This window comes from Dryas octopetala, chromosome 2 (assembly GCF_963921425.1).
Source record: "Dryas octopetala chromosome 2, drDryOcto1.1, whole genome shotgun sequence".
In the NCBI taxonomy this organism is placed as follows: Eukaryota; Viridiplantae; Streptophyta; class Magnoliopsida; order Rosales; family Rosaceae; genus Dryas; species Dryas octopetala.
In genome coordinates, this window is record NC_141367.1 from 19,910,097 (window position 1) to 19,931,160 (window position 21,064).

The 21,064-nt window shown below is 34.2% G+C and overlaps 1 protein-coding gene and 2 pseudogenes across 1 annotated transcript; 1 reads left to right on the forward strand and 2 right to left on the reverse strand.

Annotated features, from left to right (window-relative positions):
- The first annotated feature begins 1,140 nt into the window (after positions 1-1,140).
- On the forward strand, positions 1,141-2,097 carry LOC147293862 (NDR1/HIN1-like protein 3; annotated as a pseudogene).
- Positions 2,098-9,305: 7,208 nt separating this feature from the next.
- Positions 9,306-10,237, reverse strand: ERF1 (ethylene response factor 1). Its single transcript, XM_086230843.1, has one exon. It carries the CDS (start codon positions 10,218-10,220, stop codon positions 9,459-9,461), a length of 762 nt encoding a protein of 253 aa, XP_086086969.1. The 5' UTR covers positions 10,221-10,237; the 3' UTR covers positions 9,306-9,458.
- A 7,601-nt stretch (positions 10,238-17,838) lies between these two features.
- On the reverse strand, positions 17,839-18,270 carry LOC147293864 (ethylene-responsive transcription factor ERF098 pseudogene; annotated as a pseudogene).
- Positions 18,271-21,064: the final 2,794 nt, after the last annotated feature.

Below are 21,064 nucleotides of genomic sequence, written 5' to 3' on the forward strand. Positions count from 1 at the left end.
AATTGGTTACAGCGTGTGCTATAATAATTTTTTCTGGCTAGCTCTGTAATTTCCTTTTTCTCATTCGTTCTCCAAATTTCAAAGTGCTCTGGTTCTATGCTTGCAATGATGAACCCCTCACAAGCCCCAACACCACATATCCATCCAAATTTATAAGTCAGTATGACTATAGATAGTTGCTAGAAATAAGAGTTGTCAGCAACTCGTTTTGCAGCTACATATGCTTCTAGTTCTAGTGTGACCTATTACTATAATATCAGTAACTGAGTTCATCGTTCATGCTTGTTCATGTGTCATTATGTTGCTGATTGAGCATATATGTTCAAATTTCTCTTGCTTGTGCAATATCAATTGCCGACTGATCAGTAGTACTATTTATGTCAATTTTATGATGTGCATTTAGATTTATTAATATTTATGTGTATGTTTTTAAATCTCAAAACCCACCAAATTATACAAAGTTAATTCATAGTACGTGTTTTCACCACATACAGACAATTAACTAGTTGGCAAACATAACTTACAAAATCATGAAATTTACTAAACTTAGTGCCATTTTCCATCAAAGGAGAGCATTAATATATATTATACATATATATATATATATATATATATATGTATGAACCAAGCAGCCGAAAAGGGTATTAAGATTTTCTTTATTTTAGATATTTAGGATAGGATCATTTTCTTAAAACATACCTTTGTCTCTACATTAGTACACATGCTCTGCTTGGATTCCACATGAAAACCTGTCCCCACACACAAATCTCTCATCCCTTTGATCCACCATTAAAGCTCTCACCAAAACTCAACTGGTTGAAAACTACTAGGGATTACTTCCATTAGAGCAGTCAGGCATAGGCTGAAGAAGCCTTCCTCTGGGAGCTGTTGGTGTAATATGTTGATGTAATAGCTGCCAGTAAGTGACTTGTGAGACAAGTTATCTACAATTAGTGGAGAATTTTCTCAATGAAATCTGTCCCATCGGCTGGACTCTAACAAATTGCCATGGAAAATTAAGCAGATTCCAAAATTACTCCAAGCTAGGCTAGTTCCTTCCCAACCAAGTTATGTTTTTGCTGTTTGGGAATTATTCGTCACTAAAATATGAATTTCTTTTTAGGCAAATTTGATTGTGCGATGACGGTTTAATTATGAGGGATTGGAATCTCATGCTTTTTTGCATGAATTTGTTGTATGAATATAGTAAAATGTGCTCATTGTGGCCAACAGTGAATATGTGAAATTCTGATTGAAACCTTGATGGAGTTATCATGGAGACGGGAGACCTGTCTTTTATTCTCTGATGGGTTTATTCTTAAAGCTTGGCTTATTTTGTGAAGGGTTAAAAAACAGAAAAAAAAAAAAAAAAAAAAAAAACTTGGGACCCAAAAATGACCTTCAGATTTTTCACCAAACACTTATTAATTTGGCATTTGCATTGAAGTTTTCGCCACAACCCACCATTTCTATTCTGTAGAATTGGTGCCTCAAACAGTCAAAATCAAACGCAAGTCTCCATCTCAAACCATTTCTTGTTGCTTTTTTTCTCAGCCATGTCTAGAAGGCGTGACTGCTTCCTCTTCTCCTTGTGCCCTGCTCATATTTTGGTTGATCTTCCTCCTTTCTCAAGATCCAACATTCAGTGTCACTGATGCCTCTCTAACCCAATTCACTTTCACCAACACCACCAACACTCTCCACTACCACCTTGCCCTAAACATCACCATCAGAAACCCCCACAAAAGGGTCGGCATATACTACTGTAGCATCCACATTGCCAAATACAGAAACAAGGCCACAAGAACACGACCCTTTTGCATTCAATTCTTAAAGGGCAGCAGTTTATGGAGTTTTGGGAAAGTGACATTTCCAAGTTTAACTCGGAGACTGCTGCTGGGGTTTGCAGCATTGATGTGCATTTTGCTCTTCAAGTAAGACTCAGGTTCAGCAATCACCTCGATCAATTCAAGCTATTACAAGCCACAACACACGGTCGACTGCAAGCTGAAGGTTCCTTTGACTACTTTGAATCAAACATCTGCAGTTGGTTTCGAATTCAAGACTACCAAGTGCCATAGTTTTGGCACCCTTTGAGACCCTGATGATGATGTTGATGAAGACCAAGTACTCTGTTTTTCTTTTTTCTAAGAATCTGATGCTTGTCAAAGTGCTGATTCTATGTTTGCAGGCTAAGTACTATGTTTTCCTTTTTCTACGTTTCTGATGATTGGCATGTTATTGTGAGTCCTTGTTATGCAAGGATTCCTTTTTATTTATTGGTTTGTGTAATAGATGTTTATATTCCTAGTTTTTTTTTTTTTGGGGTACAATATATTCTATTATTGTCTCCTTGTACACCAAGTGTTTTCACCACATACAGACAATTGGTTGGCAAACATAACTTGCTCAATCAAGAAATTTCAATGAACTTAATGTGCCAATTTTATCAGAAGAGACCATAAATATGAACCAAGCAGTAGAACAGTACTGTATTAAGATTTTAGTTATTTTAGATACTTAGGATATACATTAGTACACATGCTCTGCTTGGATAACACATGAATGGCTGTCCTAACACACCAAACAAAGTGGAATATGACACAAATCAAAGCTGGAGTGTATCAAAAATCTCCATTTACATTAATTTGATTTGTCATGGTCCTCTGCCCTTTTGTCTCTAATTGGGCACCTCTTACATGTGAAGTTGGTGTAAGAGAACCATTTATAATTTTGTACCCAAATGAAACAAATACTTCACCAACTCCTCTAAAGTTGTCTTCACTCCCTCTCAATCTCTCTATCCCTTTCATCCACTATTAAAGCTCTGACCGAAAGTGATGCAGAACGGTTGGTGGAGAAATTTATGCAACAACTTGATCATTGCAAATCCAAGAAATCCGGAAAATGATTTCTACTAGTTGGAGGGTTTTGCATATCGATTCGAAGAAAATTGCGAAACGAGTCAAACTCATCGCTTCACTATGATGTATGGGTTTTTTCGGCCTTCCAAAGTCGTTTAGGGCCCCAAATTTGCATTTTAAACTTTCAGACATTTTATTTAATTTCGTTTATATTTTATTTGAGTTTGTAATTACCTGTGGGCCTTAATTATAAGCGTACTTAAGCAATTTTACAATTGCTAAACGATTTATTATTCATAATTTATCAACTTAACTTTTGAAATTTTCTCTCAATTTCTTGATGGATTCCAAAGTTCTTGTTCTTTTAGGTTTACACTTGTAAATCTTGGTCGATTGTATGCATCAGAAAGTGAACTGGTCCAAGAAAACTAGCTAGGATCTACTTCCAATTCATTTACTTTGGACCCAAAAATAACCTCCAGATATTCATCAAACTGATCTCCTTAATTTGGCATTTGCGTTGAACCATTTGGCATCCCCATTAATATTGATCACCTAAACTTCATGTGGATGTATATACACACAATTATTGAACTCACTCTCCCTTCCAGTCGCCTCTGTCCCCCTCGCTTTTGTTCCACAGTAGCAGTGCCAAATTTCTCTCAGGTAATGTATCAACATTCTAAATTTCCTTACTTTTTGTAAGTACTATTTTGTTATTATTTGATTGGTAGGAAATGTGTGAAAAGAAATCTTAAGTCATGTTTACTTACAATGAATGAGAGTCGAATATACATAAGTCATTCTCATTCTATAATGATTTATTAGAATATATCCATGTCACTTAATATTACGGGTCACATGCATCAATTAACTCCATTAGACACAAGGTTGCCCTTGAATTTGATTCCAATTCTTTAGCATGATCAGTGCAATACATGTAGCCATACAGTGCAATACATGATCACTACAAAAAACATTGATGTCCTGGTCTTGACAAAAGTCCAGTTAGCATTGAGAATCTTATCGGGTTTGTCAAATTCTCATTACCTCTGTTCTTGAAAGGTGGCCAAGTTCATTTAATCATATGATACCAAAACCCTCATTTATCAATTTTAATCATAATTTTCCATTGAATACGTACAATATTTTATTAGGTTTACTGAACGGAATGGAAACAAAGTCCCTTTGAATGACTTGGTTCGATTTTGACTCCTGGACTTTGACCCTCAACTTCACCCGTTTACCGGGTGGAAACCTGCAATTGAGATTCACGTGACAAATTTTTTTGGTTATGAAAACGTTGCACGACCAACTTATTCATGCAAATTACCATATTGCTAATAGGTGTCATTTGCCAATGGATAATGATAAAAAGAAAGAACGAATTTCAGCAATTGTCTTTAAACTTTACTCCAAAATCATTTTGATTCACAAACTTATTTTATGCAATTTATAGTTTACGAACTTTCACTTATGTATCACTTAAATTCATTATGTCAATTTCATCAATTTTTTTTTTTGTCATTTTTAGTCACGTATATCATGTTGGAGGAAGAAAGAGGTAGGTTGTCATTTTTACCCCTCAAAAAGGGAGTCACGTACCTGACACGTGATTAGAATTGACAAAAAAAAAATCGATGTAATTGACAAAATGAACTTAAGTAATACACGAGTAAAAGTTTGCATACTATAAATAAAAAATAAATTTGTGAACCAAAATGATACTTAGGTTAAAGTTCGAGGACCATTGTTGTATTTCGCTCAATAATTTTTATAATATTATCATCACATAATTAATATTATCATTAGAGAACTGGTCAACTTGGGTACATACAGTCTTTAGATGCAAACATGCCCTCTCACATCATTAGAAAAATAAGAAGCAGCAGAGGAAGCTAGGAGGATCACAATTTTATCATACTTTAAAGTTTAAAGAAGCAATTAAAGACCCCAAGTAGCCAAAAAAATAAAAAAGAAGCAAAGACCCCACGTGAAGATAATATATTAACTGAAGAGAAAATCTGATAATGTTTTTTTTTTTTATAATAATATGAGGATGAATTAGATAAGTCGTAAGTAGCAGATATTGGACCATCAAAAATACCAAGACTAAATTGCCCAGAGAAGCTTCTTTGCCTTTGAAATTGGACCAAAACAGTGTTCAAAAGTGGTTCATATGATTTGGGTCCCTGCTTACCTCTTTTCTTTCCCCCTCCTCCACACAACTTCAACTTGTCAACTACTCACTCCTATTTTACTAATCAATTTGACTTGTTTATATATTGTATATCTTCTATAGTTTGATATTTGAATTCTCTTACATACTTATTTTTATTTTGTTTCAATCATATAAATACATAGATGTAATTACACGTGTCAAAAACATTATGAATTTATTCTTCTTTTACTCACACCCTTAAATTTATAATATGCAACTATAATTAAAAGTTTAGAACAAATAAAGAATATGAATCCGTATATCACTACAACATTATCTAGCAAAAGCAACCAAATTTTTTTTTTTGTAGGAATAGATGCAACTGCCACTGTTGTTAGTTTGTATTGCCCATTGCCACCTTACAGTCACCATAGAGCATGTTGGAGGTTGGTGTTAGGGTAGTAAGGGAGCTAAGGCCACCCACATGTAAGAATGGTGGAAGCTTCTGCCAAAACCTGCCATGACAGTCTGACAAGGCAGCTGCTCACTAATGCTGCAGTTAGTTGGTTTTTTCCCTTCACCATTAGATGTAAGGTTGCTGTATTGATGTTAAAACATAAGCAATAAACAATGTCTCCATAAATTTTGGTGACTAACTAATTATAATTCAAAATTCATTTCCCCACCAAACATATCCTGCAGTGGGATTGAATCTTACATTAAAACTCATTCCATGCAGCAAAAGCTGGAAGGGGGCTAGCTATTGTGCTAGGGACAGACCTTCTTTGAATCACAAAGAAGAAGAGTAAAAACGTACTCAGAAGTTGGAACCAATTTTCTTCAATATTCATTAATTCTAACAAATACAACCAAACATCTTTTACAGGAAGAATACAAGACAACAATTCAAATAAACAAAACAATACTAAACATGTGGGGTTTGTGAGATAAAGAACAAAAAAGAAATGAAGAGGATGGGGTTGTTGATTAAAAAAGTGAAGGATGGAAAGGAAGAGAGAAGAAAAGTGCAAATGAAGATGGAGGTTTCACACTTTCAAACTACTGGAGGTTCGGACCTCTCCCATGAGGTCCGGTCCTCAATCTTCTTCTCAGCTTCTGGAGGTCCGGTCCTCTACCATGAGGTCTGGTCCTCAATCTTCTTCTCAGCTTCTGGAGTTTCGGTCCTCAATCTTCTTCTCAGCTACTGGAGGTCCAGTCCTCTCCCATGAGGTCCGGTCCTCAATCTTCTTCTCAGCTTCTGGAGGTCCGGTCATCTCCCTTGAGGTTCGGTCCTCAAGTCTTCTTCTTGGTCTTCTTGTCCTACATCACAACCAAGCAAAACCACAAAGTATAAATTCACAAGGGAAATGAACAAAAGTTAAAAATGAATTTTGTTTGGTCAAAGTTGAACATAAGCAAAACCATATTTTGGAGTTATAAACATGCCATAATCGAAGTTATAATTAATAGAAGTGAAAACATACATTTTGATCATTACCATAAATCTGCAGCAATAAAGGAGAAACTAATTGAACCCAAGAACCTAAAAAATCCAGAAAATAAACTAATTATACAAGAGTTTTGAACCCAATTTAACTAGAAGTCTAGAAAATAACCCAAAATCCAGAAATTAACTAGAAGGCTAGAACACAAATAAACCCAAATTCAAAATCAATTCAATAATTGATCAAATCGGAGCCAACAAACAGCAAGAGCAAGTTGAGAGGATCGATTTCTATACTTGAGTCGACTCAAATTGACTATTGGATTCGCTAGAAAAGCAGCCAGAGCAGCCGCGACTTCTCTAGCTTCGATTGGCCAGTTGGGGTGGTCCGATGAACAATCCGAACAAACCACCATGCTCGCCTTGGCAAGAGAGAGAGGACCCAAATGGTCCGACCATCTAATTCCGCCGAAAAATTGAGATCGCTGGCGAGTGCAAGGATCAGATTTGGGGTTGGGTTTTCTTTTCTGGGGTTTTTCTGGGCTAACGGGTCACTGGGGAAGACAAAAGGGGAGGTGGCGTTTCTTTGGGTAGTGGCCTCGCCGGCATCCTTCGCTAGACACGCCGACGCCGGCTGCAGATGAGAGAAGATAGGGAGAGAGAACAGAGAGAAAGAGAGAGTGAGAGTGACGGCTGGGAGAGAAAAATGAGGGAAAAGGTCTGAAAATGAAGCTTTTATACTCATTAAACCCTAAGTCACAAAATTACAAAACTGCCATTCACTTCAAACACCCATAACTCTTAATCCGTAACTCCGATGAATGTACGGTTCGAGTCTACGAACTCGCGAGTTCGAGACTTATCCAACGAGTCCAAGTTCGAAACGAAAAGCCCAATATAACAAAAAGTCAATTTTGGGTCAAACTTAATTTAAAACAAAAATTAAAATTAATCCAAAACCTTTTTATTTTTCAAATAAATTCCCCAATATTTTGGAATAACCTCAAAATAAAATATTGTAAAAATACAGGTTCTCACATTTTACTGTTTTGTTTAATGGGGTTTTGATTGGGGTTTGGTTGGGGTTTGGGTGGGCAAATTGGGGCCGGTTTGGGGAAAAAAAACCAGTTTATATTAATTATACATACATAAATAATGATAGGTGTTAAGATATTAACATAAATAATAGGGTTTAGATTGGGGTTTGGGAAAAAAAAAACATTATGATTAAGGTATTAACAATTTAAGCTTATAAGTTATAACTCTATATAACTAATAACTAGTTGAATGGAAAAAAAAAAACTACTAACTAGTTTATAACTTTATATAAATTGATATATAATTATATATACATAAACAATGATAGGTATATAACATTATAAAGTAATTAATAATAGACTTATATTTAGAAACTCACATCTCGATCGTGTTTCCAACGATCCGGACTGTTCATTTTACAAAATTGCCCTTTAACTAGCTTAAAATACCCGAAACTTGATGGTCATAGCTCTGTTTCACGTCTTCTTTGTGTCTACGCTCTCGTAGTCCCAAACCCTATCCAACTAGACCAAAAAATCATTTAAAATCTAAACAATTAATTTTGTCAAATTAAAACCTTAAACCAATTTAATTATAAAACATTTCTTTTTAAAACAAACAATTAAATAAGTTCATAGAAATATAATTTTAATGAAATATTTTATAAATTCATCCCTAAACCCAAAATGTCAATTGTCACTTTTTCAACTTTAGTTTCAAAGAAAAGAGGTCTTGTTCATAACCACTATTATAAATTTAGTTTGGATTATGGGTGGGGAAAAAATAAAATTATCTTACTAATTTTCTAATTTGGTTACTATGTTTATGGAACTACCAAAAAATCAACTATTTTACAAATTAGTAGATTTTAAGGCAACTATTATCTCCATCATAAACATAGTAATCACTAACAATAAATATTAGTAACCACCTTATTTGTCAATAGACACTCTCTCATCTATGAGGACAAAAAATAGAGGCCCTTATACATATTTATTGCAGTGATAGTTGATATTGATTTGCATACATGTCGATCGAGCTTACTTAATTGGACTTTTTTTTTACTTTTTTTGGCCTGTTACTTAACTAGGTATCACAGGTGGCTGTACTTATCGATGAGTACTTTAATGTTAAAGGACAAAATGCTTAATGATAGAAAAGAATTCGGGTGCGATTGAGTAGCAATCAAGCAACTGAGCAAGTTGCAACTCTTGACAGTGGTATATACATATTATATACCCTTGATATTTTGGCAGCCCGGCCCCCTCATTGGAGGATAATATTAATACCCTTCTCATCAAACAAAGAAATTATTTGTTCATTAATTAACTTTGAAAGCTCTATTTGTAAGACACGTATAGGGCATTTAATAAAACTTTTTGAATGATTCATCTCCGTATTTGGCTAGTTTGTCTAAGAAAAACTGTTCATAGACGTCTGACACACTTTGTCATCACATACAATAATATAAATAAAAGGCATGTTTCTAACCTTATACGTGAGAGTCCGACACAATGCACCAGATATATACAAAAATTACTCAAACTATGAAATATATAAATCCATTGTGAAAGTGTCGGTTGTAAAAGTTGTTGCATAATATAAGGGTACGACTTGCATATAATGGAATATACAAGATTTTGAGTTTATTCCTTGGCTACCAATGTGTGCGCATGAGGCAACGTCATTTTGTGCATGACTCAGCTTCAGTAGTCACTATAATCTCAAAGACTAATCAAAAGAACAGAGTCACCTTCAAGGTTCAATTAATTGAGCCCCCACATAACACACACTTGAATACACACGTTACTCCTTATCTCTTTGCAACTTTACAGAACAAACAAGATCGAGATGGGACAGATTAAAGGTTTCAAAATTATGGTAATTCATAGAATTACACAGGGATTTTGATCAAGATATTAAGAAAAAATAAATAAAAGAAGAGAAGATTTCAAGGAGTATTGGCAGGGGTACTAGTAACCTCAGATGAATTTAACAGTTCTTCCAAGTAATCTGCTCCTAAATCTTCGAAGACCACCACATTCTCTATCCTCACATCTCTGTCCACCTTTCCTTTCTTGTTCCCCATTTTTCTTCGCATGGAATGCTTTCTTTTGAGAGCTACGACAGGGGACGAGCAGCCATCTAAATCTGAAGTTGCATAGTTCATATCTTTGAGTGATTCGCGGACTCTCTCAACTGGGAAATTGAGAATAGCAGCCGAACCTCGCATGGAAAAAGCAGCTTGATCATAGGCCAGAGCTGCAGCCTCAGCACTGTCAAATGTGCCTAGCCACACCCTTATGCCATGTCTAGTTGAGTCCCTTATTTCTGCAGCAAATTTCCCCCACGGCCTCCTCCTTACTCCTCTGTATGACTTCTCCTTCTTCGGGTTTTCTTCCTCGGATGTCGAACTCACCTCCTCTTCCTTAATTGGGTTTGCAGCAGAAACTGACTCTGTTTCTTGGGTGGCCGTGGATATTAGCCCAAACAGAAGCATTTCTTCCGAGTCATTTTCATTGAAGGGAAGAGAATTGTTGCCAAATTTAAGACCCTCCCAAGAAAATGGTTCCGACGATCCGAAGGAGGATTCCGGCGACAAATCGGAATTCGGGGAGTGAAAGATGGAGTGATTCATTTGAAAATGGGAGGTGTTTCTGTTTTCTGCTTGGAATGTGATTGTGTTTGTGTTGGTGTAGGTGTGGTTGCCCATCTTGGTTTAAGCTAAGATTTGGAGCCTCTCTCCCTTTATATACCCAATAGGACCAATACCAATAGGTCCAATACGGACCCAATAGGGGCCCATTCGGTCCAAGGTTAAAATGACTAAGGGAGAGGGGTTAAAATGTTAAATTGTGAGGGTGAAAATGGTTAAAGCAGCCAGGTGGATAATAGTATTAATATAGATGAGGTGGCTATATTTTATTTGTTTGTGGTATTATTGTGGGACCCGTCAGCCAATACAAGTTGAATGAATTTTGGCACATGGGTCAATTGAAGCATGGCGGCCAGGTCAAGAGACCAATTTGAAGGGAGGTCAGTCTATGATCTCATTTTTGTTGTCGTGTCCACGTGTCATTGATTCCCTCTCTCATAGGGTCTATTGAACAGAATAATTAATTCAGATTGGTAGTTGAATGGCCGTTGGGAGATGTCAATTCATTTTTCATTGAGTGGGTGTTGTTTTTTAATTTTTTTGATTTTTTACAACCAAAGGCTAAGGGCTAAGGGACACCGTTGGGTTGTTTATGCATCCTTGCTTGAAGTCCAAACTTGTTTGGGAAGCAAGAAATGCTTTCTATGCTAAACAATTAGTCACATTAATTTTAGAAGAGTCTACGGAAAAGTCAAGGGTTTCATAGTTTGATCACATTATTTATATGTGATAAGAGACTAAAATGTACTAAAAGTTTACTCTTCAACTAAAGATTCATCCATACGATTTAAAATTGAAAATATTTTTATGCATGTAATGAGCAAATCACAAATTCATAACTTCCAAAAACATGATCATTTTTTATAATAATTTTTTAAAATATAAAGGAGTGACGAGATTAAAAGAGATTTTACATTTTATCAAAAAAAAAAAAAAACCTTAATGAAATAGGGGTTGATCGTGCTAGGACTATCTTTTGATTCCATTGCATCTTCTTTACGTCTCTCCATTGTATAACATCGGGATTCATGTGAAATGATTAGCGAAATAAATCATATTTTGCTGTTATACCCGAATGAGAATGACCGTTTGCATCAACCTGCAACTTGGGTTAATTAATTTTTCTTTGGGAACTGCTTGTTGATTGTGATATATATAATCCAAAAAAAAAAAATTCTAAATTGTTATCCTAATTGTACAAAACAATGGGTCACACCATTATAAATTGATGTTTGAAAGGTCTAGATACAGGCCCCCTTGAAGCCTCTCTCTCTCTCTCTCTCTCTCTCTCTCTCTCTCTCTCTCTCTCTCTCTCTCTCTCTCTCTCTCACTACTCTATGTTTCAAAGTCATCAAAACTAGGATACCATACATATACTTTGTTCAAATTTGAAAGTCCTCCAGAAATAATGGATACTAGTGCATGAAAGAGACAACTCTTGCTGTAAAAGAGCAACCATAAGGCATCTTTGAAATGTTTCATGGGTATGGATGGAGCTTCTAGGAAGATGCCCTTTTTGGGATAATTTTTTTTTAATGTCTCTATCAAGAAACATGGTAAAAAAATTTATCATAACCTTAAAATCCCCAATGCCAAACTATATAAATTATTATGTGCTGGCAAACTTTAGTCCAAATTGTTTGATGCTTTTTAACCTTTCTTGAAGGACTTTTCTTGCCATTTCTTATTTTCTTGCGAGGGGGACAAGGGTGCAAAGTGCATGCAATTAGTGCCAATTTTTTTTTTTTTTTTTGATGAAAAGCATAGCTGCTTGCATTAGTGCCAATTAAGTCATCAGTCAAGTACTTAAGAACACTTCCCCGTAGGGGTTGCTTGCTTATTTATTTACTTATTTTCAATTAATTAGCCATAGTACCAAGCCATATATCATCTTAATTTTTAATTCATTTACGGTGTTTTTAAGTGAATACAAGCACCAACCCTAGTAATAGAATTGTCTCCACCCCAGCCACCAATATAAAAATAATAATAAATCTAACCTAATCATATTAATAAAAAATAAATTGGAAAAAGTGAACGGATATAGAAAAGTAAAAGGATAAGAAAAAGAATTACTAGGAAACTGCCAGGTTATTTCCATTCCAACATCAACTTTCTTTCTTCTTAATTTTTATAAGAAATTAGAAAAACACATATATGAGGAAAATTTGAAAGGAAAACCAAAAAAAAAAAAGAACTTATTAATTACCTGCATTTATTTTGTCACGTGTGAGGAGATGTGAGAGTTGCTTTGCTAGTTGCTAATAGTGGTGGTCCTCTGATACTCCTTGCTGATGATCACCACTTCCCAGTCCACCATAAAAGGTTGTATAAACTATAAAATTAAATGAAAACCCAAATTAATTAGGGTGATTCCAAAGAAGAAAAAAGCCAAATTCATCACTACTATTTTGACTAACAGTTAGGCCAGCAATGATGCCTACAGATTCATAGTATATGGTCCATTCATAGATTTTCACATTTAACTTGCTACCATCACATGCCCCACCCTCCCCTCTCCTTTGCACCAACCTAGTCTTATACAATACAAATCTTCAGGACCAAGACTGCGCCCCCTTGTTACTACAAATTTCCCTCTAACATGAATTGGTACTGTGACATCAACAATTTCTGTAGTTCGAGCATTAATTCTTTAGTGACTAAAGTTTGCATACATTCTTTTTTTTAAATAACAAAAAAACAAAAACAAAAAGTGAAGTGCATGAGAATTAAATGGGCATTTGGTATTTATTGGAAATCTGTTTTCAAATATTTTATTCTTTATTGTATTTATAAATATCATAGTGAAACCAAAAAAATAACTCCATAAAGGATATCAAACTGACAAACCTTCGCATAAAGGTAAAGTTATTCAATTACAAAATTGAAACTGAAATTGGAAGCCGAAATAATCTTTGTGAAAGGAGGATCGTAAACCTAGATAATTCCTCTCCATATGAAAATCTCTGAGAAGACATAAAACTATATTAAAAATTGTTTGTAATTTGTATTTTATAAAATGTTCTATACTCGATCTATGTATTTCGTCTTTTATCACCCTCACAATTATGATCTCTTCCCACCTTTATTCATCTTTAACTAAAAACCCAAAAATAAAAACTTTAGAAAATGACCTTAATGATGCATAAATTAATTAATTTGTATATTTAGAAGAAGACACATCCACTCTCCAGAACAAAAGAAGTTTGGCATTTGGCTTTCCTTTAATGACTTGCGGGGTGCTATGTCTAAGTGTAGTGGGTTTCACACCACATTATATTTTGATGATCAGAATCGCCAATTTTTTTGATCTCTTTTAAAGAATCATCTTTGCAAAAAATTAGGTTAATTTGAAATCATTTAACCGTTGATTAAACTGCCACCATTTCAAGTATTTATCAAAAATATTATGTTTGTCTATTTATTTTATCAAAATTTGATAGCTTAATAGTTTTTTATTTGTCTAATTTTTTGAAAAGATGATCTTTGAATATAAACTTCAAAAATAGACGATTCGTATCATTGAAATACTATATTGAGTGAGCCCTATGAGAAATCCCTTAAATAAAATTATTTGAGGAATCCTTCAATGGAAAAGACATGTGTATATATATATATATATAGGGAGGTGATATTGGCACTCTACTTTTCTACACTTGCACTTCTCTTATTTACTTTAATATTTTTATTTCTTTTTATTACTTGAAATTCCAAAACTACCCTTAATATTGATTCTTTAATTAGTTTCATTTTCTATGTTATTTTATGTTGTCAATCTCTTTCTAACATAGTCATCATTTGTCTGCACCTCATGGATTAATTAATAGTAGTTCTCCTTATTAGTGATTAACCATGGATGATGATGGAAAAGATGAAACAAAATATCAAGGTTAGGGAGAGCTTCATTCTCACATAGAACCCATGTTTTTAAGGCCCACAATATCATTTAAAATCCAAAAAAAAAAAAAAACTTTTATTTGAAGTTTTTAACGAGTTGATGAAATGGATCTAGTAGTTGTGAGAGACCCTTTGTTTTTGCACCAAAAGAATTAAGAACAAAGAGTCCTTCATGTTCTTATACTACAAATACAACATCGATCTTTGGCACATGGTTTTATGATCATGGGACTGGAAGAGAAAGGTTTCTTCTAAAATTGTTATTATTGCAATTTTAATCTCAATAGATAGCACATAAGGGATTAATGTCATTTTGCTTTCTAGACTATTACACTTATATCAGTTTGCTCCCAGACTTCTAATTTAGAAAATTAAGGACCCTGACTTTTTCAATTTTGCCAATTGAGGTTATTTCGTCAATTTACACATTTTTCATCCAAAATGTCGGGATGATCAACTAAAATTTAGCAAGAAATGAAGGAGGGAAAAATGATGCATGAGGAAAAAATGGTAATATCTAAATGGAAGAGATCATTTTGCCCTCAAAGATTTAGATGAAAAATGTATAAATTGTCGGGAGAACCTCAATTGGCAAAATTGAAAAGTCAGGATCAATCCTTAATTTTTCAAATTAGAAGTCTAGGGAGCAAACTGATACAAGTGTAATAGTCTGGAGAGCAAAATGGTATTAATCCCAAGATGAAAGGGTTTCTTCTTCATCTTCTTCATCATCAATAAAAGATTTTTCTTTAATTGATTCAAAGACCAAACAACAAAGCAAGAGAAATATTCTTCCGAACTGAGTGATAACATGAGGTAGAAAACTGAAACATGTAGGTGGAGCTAAAATGGGCATAGAAAATTAAAAGGATAAAGGATAGTTTTGGAAATTAAAGAAATAAAAAGATATAATAATATTAAAATTAATTTGAGGAGTGTAGGTATAGAAAAATGGAGTGAGAATATCACCTCCCTATATCTTCTAAGGCATATCTCATTATTTTTAAGATGAAATATGCATCAATGAAATGGACCTATATATATATATATATACGGATATATAACCGTGTATGTATATATATATATCAATGGTGTGACAAATTGGATAACAAATATCGAGAATATATGATTGATGAATCACATCAATCATAGATGCTTCCTCAGTCCTGTAGTTTGAAGTGCATTAATTATAGTGATCTTTTGATAGATTGGAATTTGGAAGATTGCTACACTTGATATGATCATGTGGATGTTGACTCTCCAAGTTTTGTTGCTTGAATAATGCCTCTTGCATTCTAACACTTTTACAGGAAGTGCAAATATATACCTTTCTAGTTGTATGGCTCGATAATCATAGTTCAAATATCATCCGTATAGGAGTCTAGAGGAAATTTCAAACCAAGTAATGGCCGGCCCATTGCTAGAAAATGTGACACAATAATCTGTATATATAAGTTAAGTAACCCACTACTTATAAGTTGGGTCTATTAAGTTTTCACCATGTGTTTGAATTAGTTGGTTAAATTATGAATGATATATTAATATTGGTATTAGATAAAATTTAGTAGTGCTATATCCAACAATGGGAAATAAAAGGATATAATTTTTTTTTATTAAGTGATTTTTCAAGGTTATGTATAAGTCCCTCAAAGTAACAATCTAATTTTTTTGTTATATTGAAGAACAAAATTAGGTTAATCATCATTTACAGTCAAACGTACAATAAGTACTATAAGATGTATATCAAACTGTCTGGTAGGAATATTTACTATTTAGAAGAAATTAATAAACTAGAGAAAAATTAGATATCATCATGAAATGCTAGATAAAGGGTTTGGCCATTTCCTTACAAGTGTACAGAATATGTAATTGGTACATGAATCAGAAAATAATTAAGTAGCTAGTACATGAATCTATACAAAGTTTATTTAAGTAAGGATAGTACGTTGTACGTGTAAAAGCTAGGTGGCAAAGTTATTGATTGCAGAATATATATTTGGAAAGTAAATTAATCTAGAACCTTAACGAAGTCAAATATTGGTGCTCAAATTACTAATGAGTTGTTAGGCCATACGGGTCCCCTTGAATCTCACTCTCGTTGCAAACTAGCTTGCTCACTCATTTACCTATTAACCCTTTTATCAGTTCACATTATAAACATATATATGCCTAAGAAATTAAGGTGCCATTCGTTCACCTTAAACTTGGCTTTTCTGTTGTCCTACATAGATCATGGATGAAGCAAAAGCATTGGTTATTGTGGCCAGGCTCAATGCATCTACATTTTGGTGATTGACTGGGACTGTTTTCTCTTGTTTTTGTGTTGATTCTCATCCAAGATAGTCATTATTGGGTCCTAATTAATATTGCTTGTAAGTTGTAAGAGAATGACAAATCTAGTCGAGCTTGATTTGATTAGACAATAAAATATATGAAAAATTGTTGCAGTCGATTGCCGAACCATATCAACTTAATTCAATTAAATTAGTTAATAAATCATCCATTAGATTGAGAAAAAATTAATAAGGAACATATCGCCGCCTCTAAGTGCATTATCTTGACACCAAATGCACGTGCTTATGCTAATGACAGTCTAAAATTGGACTTACACCTATTTTTTTATTTTAAAAAATAAATGATTTGAATCACTAAATTATATTAATTGCTAGATCGCTCAACAAGCTATATCCATGTTTTTTTCAAAATGTAGACGCCCAATACAGGAGATCTCTATATACACAATTTAGAAGAATTTTAGCTTCTTCCTATTGTTGGACTTGTTCATTAACTAATTGATTTTCTCATAGCACCCAATTTCTTCCATACATTTGTGAAGGGTATATAAATATGGTTTAGCCTCAAACCTTTGTCACACACCTATAGTGGTGTATAATGGGTTGGCCCAGCCTAGCTCAGTCTATTTAAAATACTATTTGTGATTTGTGATGTGCTTGGGCGGCTCATTTAATAATCAGACCAAATCGGACCGAACTAATTATCTAAAATCTCAAGTCTAATTCGACCCATAATAGGTTGTACGGGGCCGACCGGCCCAATTATTTATTTTAAAATGTTTAAGTTTTAAGGAGACAAAAATATAATCTAGATGTATCTACCAACATACAACCTTTTGGATTTAGAATTAGGGAAGTGCTATTTGCACTCCCAAAACTCGCCCTTCAAAAAGACTGTTAAACAAATAAACCGTAAACCTTAAACTTTGTTTGTCTAATTTATGACATATTATAGTTATTACTGGGGGAACTAACACAAGCATTATGAGTCTATGACATGAAATAAAACAGCTATTTTATGTAGGACTCTTCTACAATTCCTACTAGTATTGATATGGGACTTTCTAATCCACTACACATTTGAGCACATAATCTCTATTGGCCGGTCTTTGATATCGGATTTTCTGACCTACTACACTTTTTCCCATATACATTTATATATCATACATGACTGATAATCGGCATGTTATGTTATGTTATTATTTTTTTTTTCTCTTTTTTTATTAATCAATTGTTATATATGAGATTTGAATTTAGAACTTCTTATGATAAAGAACAAAAGAAAATTGTGTGTCATCCACTAAACTAAATTGTTATTAACAACGATCATGTTATGTTTAGCGACACTAAAATGCAGAAATATTATAAACAAATAACGGAAACTGGCTCAACTCACTAAACATCTGGGAAATTCAAACATCTAAGAACAAAAAAAAAAAAAAAAAAGTGTTACAGAACTCACTTGCACACATTTGCACTTTCATTTATTTATTTCTGTCCTCTTGTGAATCAAGAAGGTCCTCCAACACCTTGTCATCCAAATACTCAAACTCAAACACTTGCCTCCCTTGTCCACCAGATGAATTCGAAGACCCCCACCAGCAGCAGAATATGAATTCGAAGAAGAAGAGAATGATGATGATGATGATGATGATGATGATGGTGATGATGATGATGAGAATGTAGGAGAATGAGGAGGCCTGAGACCCCATGACTCGAGAATAGTACTCATGGGAAAGTTGAGAATGGCAAGATGACCCCTCATGTTAAAAGCAGCCCTATCATAAGCCTTGCAGCCTCCTCAGCTGTGTCAAAAGTCCCAAGCCAAAGCTAAGGCTGTACCTCACCTCTTCACTCCCACCTGCCCCCTTCATCTCCTAATCCTTTGCTTGCTTCCCTCTGCGAGGGTCTTCCATGTATGATGCCTTGAATTAATTAACTTAATTCCTCTGCATTTATAAGTCTTTGATGTTGTGAGAAATGAGGTCATATTACATGTATATATGCATCTTTTACTGGGTTTATATATAATATGAGTCCACATGAACGTGGGTTGAGTGGTTGACCAAGCCGAATGCAAGCTTTTCCTTCGAAGGTGCTCTGCTTCACATACATTAATTATTATTATATAGGGGGCTAGAATGGCGGTGTAAAAATTCGACTCTTTTTCAAGATGACATTCACATAATCAAGATGGTACGTTTATATGTACCTCTAATAATTTGACTCTTTTTCAATGAAAATGGGTAAAAAATTTGCAATTTTAACCTCTAAATGTAAACGTAAATTATGCTCCCCATACGTTAGGATGTCAAAACCTAATTAACTAACCTAATAAATTTCCTTCAAGTGAATCCAATATTGAATTTGGCGCCAGCGATTAAGAACAAATAAAAATATAGGAGAAAAAGATTCTTTATTTGTCAAAGATTCTTGGTGGAGTTATTTTTCTTTTCTTTTCTTTAATTGTTGGCTTCCTGGAAGACCTGGACCTTCACTTCCCGTTTCCATCACTGATTACTTCCTTGAAAACAGTCCGTCTTAATCTATAGGTTAGCTCAAGTGATGAGACTTGGTGGGGGTATGAGTTAGAATTAAGTTAGGTTAATTTGATTCTCTACAATATAACAAAAAAAAAATAGTGGGCCACAAGAAAGTTCTTCTATATAAAACACTTTTTTTTTTTCACTTGGTACAATTTTTTAAAAGGTACAAAAAATATTAATTATTAAATACCCCAAAGGTTTTGGGTTAATAAAATACCCCAAAGGTTTCTTGCATATAATTCGTACAGAACTTCCTTTTAAAGCTAGGTACTTATCCAAAAAATACTAACAATACTTATTTAACCCAAAAATATTAAGATGGGCCTGGGTTTTGTTCTTAGCCTTTGGAACCAAGCTAAGGCCGTAGGAGGGATTATTCCACCCAATTAAGATGAGGGGTTCTAATTTTTTTTTTTTTTTAAGCATATTAAATTCGCAAACCCATGATGCGGCCTTTGTACATATAAAACTCTGTCTACCACTTGCTAGTGCATCAAATTATGTATTTATTATTTCATTTGTATAATTTTCACATGATAAACTCTGCATCTCATGCGTAACTAAATAGACCCATTTGGGCAGAAAATGCAATGTAGAGTGTATGATCTTAACTCTAAATTCTCATTTGGCAACTGCTTTTGCTGCAAAAGATCAAGACCTAGCTTTTTTCATAGATTTTTCGTCTTGCATGTAGAGGCCAAGAGGCCCAATGTACTTGCTCAATATACATCTTTTCAATATTGTCCATTTAGAATAAAAATAATGAAATCCTTACACATGTAGTTACATTACTACTCTTTGGCTCTTTGTAGACTTGGCAAACGGGTCGTGTTTTACATGTTCGGGTCAAACTTGACACACTCCGATAACGTTCGGGTGGTAAAAACCTCAAACTGAACACGACCCGAAAATTATCAGGTATAACTGACCCGACCCGTTTCACTCGAAAAAAACCTAATATATTTTTTAAGCAAAAATATAATTATTTTAATAAGATTCCACTAAACAAAAGAAGAAGAGATAGACGATCAATGGAGAGGAGAGACTAAGAGACTGAGAGACACAATGGAGAGGAGAGACCGAGAGTGGCGATGCAAAGGAGAGACACGATGGAGAGAATAGACCAAGATAGACGATTGATGGAGAGGGGAACCCGAGAGAGAACTAGAGAGGTGGAAGCGTAGTTTTGGTTTTGGAAGTGAAATAAAGGTCAGTTTTTTTATTAAGTTAAGGTGTGGGTGTGTGAATGTTATTACATGTGGTAGGGTATAGGATATGGTCTTAATATAATTATTAAAATGCTCTTTCTTTAATGAGTGAAACGGGTAACTGCGAATTGACTCGAACCGACCCGTTATCTTAACGGCTCACTAACGGGTAACACTGATATCAACCCGATCCTATAACATCTAACTCAAACCCATAAATTTGGTGTCGTGTCGTGTTATCTGGTTGTGTGTGTTTTTGCCAGGTCTATCTCTTTGCTAGGTTTTTGCATGACCATGTTAATTTCTTTTTTTTTTTTTTTTTTAGCCAAGACCATGTTAATTTCTTTAGTTTCAAACAACCACATCTAGTGGCCAAAAAAAAAAAAAACAACCACATCTAATTAACATTTCTTTTTTAAAAGCTCCATGATCAAGACGTAAGCACATATATAATTAGCAATTGTTTGTATTAGAAAGGGAACAATACTTGGGTTACTCCATCTCCCCAAACTATGATTTCGGTAATATCAGCGCGTAATCGAAACCGTTCAATTTTTAGATAACATATTAAAGATCATCTCTGCAAAAAATCAAATCAATCGAAAATCGTTTGGTTATATAACTGTTGTCAATTAAATAAAAAAAATCACTCTTTAATTGAAAACCATCTATTTTTTCTATTTAATTGACAACAGTTATATAATCAAACGATTTCCGATTGATTTGATTTTTTGCAGAGATGATCTTTAATATGTTATCTAAAAAGTGAACGGTTCCGATTATGCACTGACATTGCCGAAATCATGATTTGAGGGGAGTGAGGTGACCTTGAGGTACCCCTAAGGGGTGACTCAAGTATTGTTCTTAGAAAGGTGCATATGCTAATTTCCAATTAAAATATATATACAAGAATTAATTGGAATTATATATGGAGGGTCAGAAAACCATTATTAAGG

Excerpts from the sequence above, each read along its gene's own strand:
- ERF1 (XM_086230843.1), bottom strand. The coding sequence starts at position 10,220 with ATGGGCAACCACACCTACACCAACACAAACACAATCACATTCCAAGCA.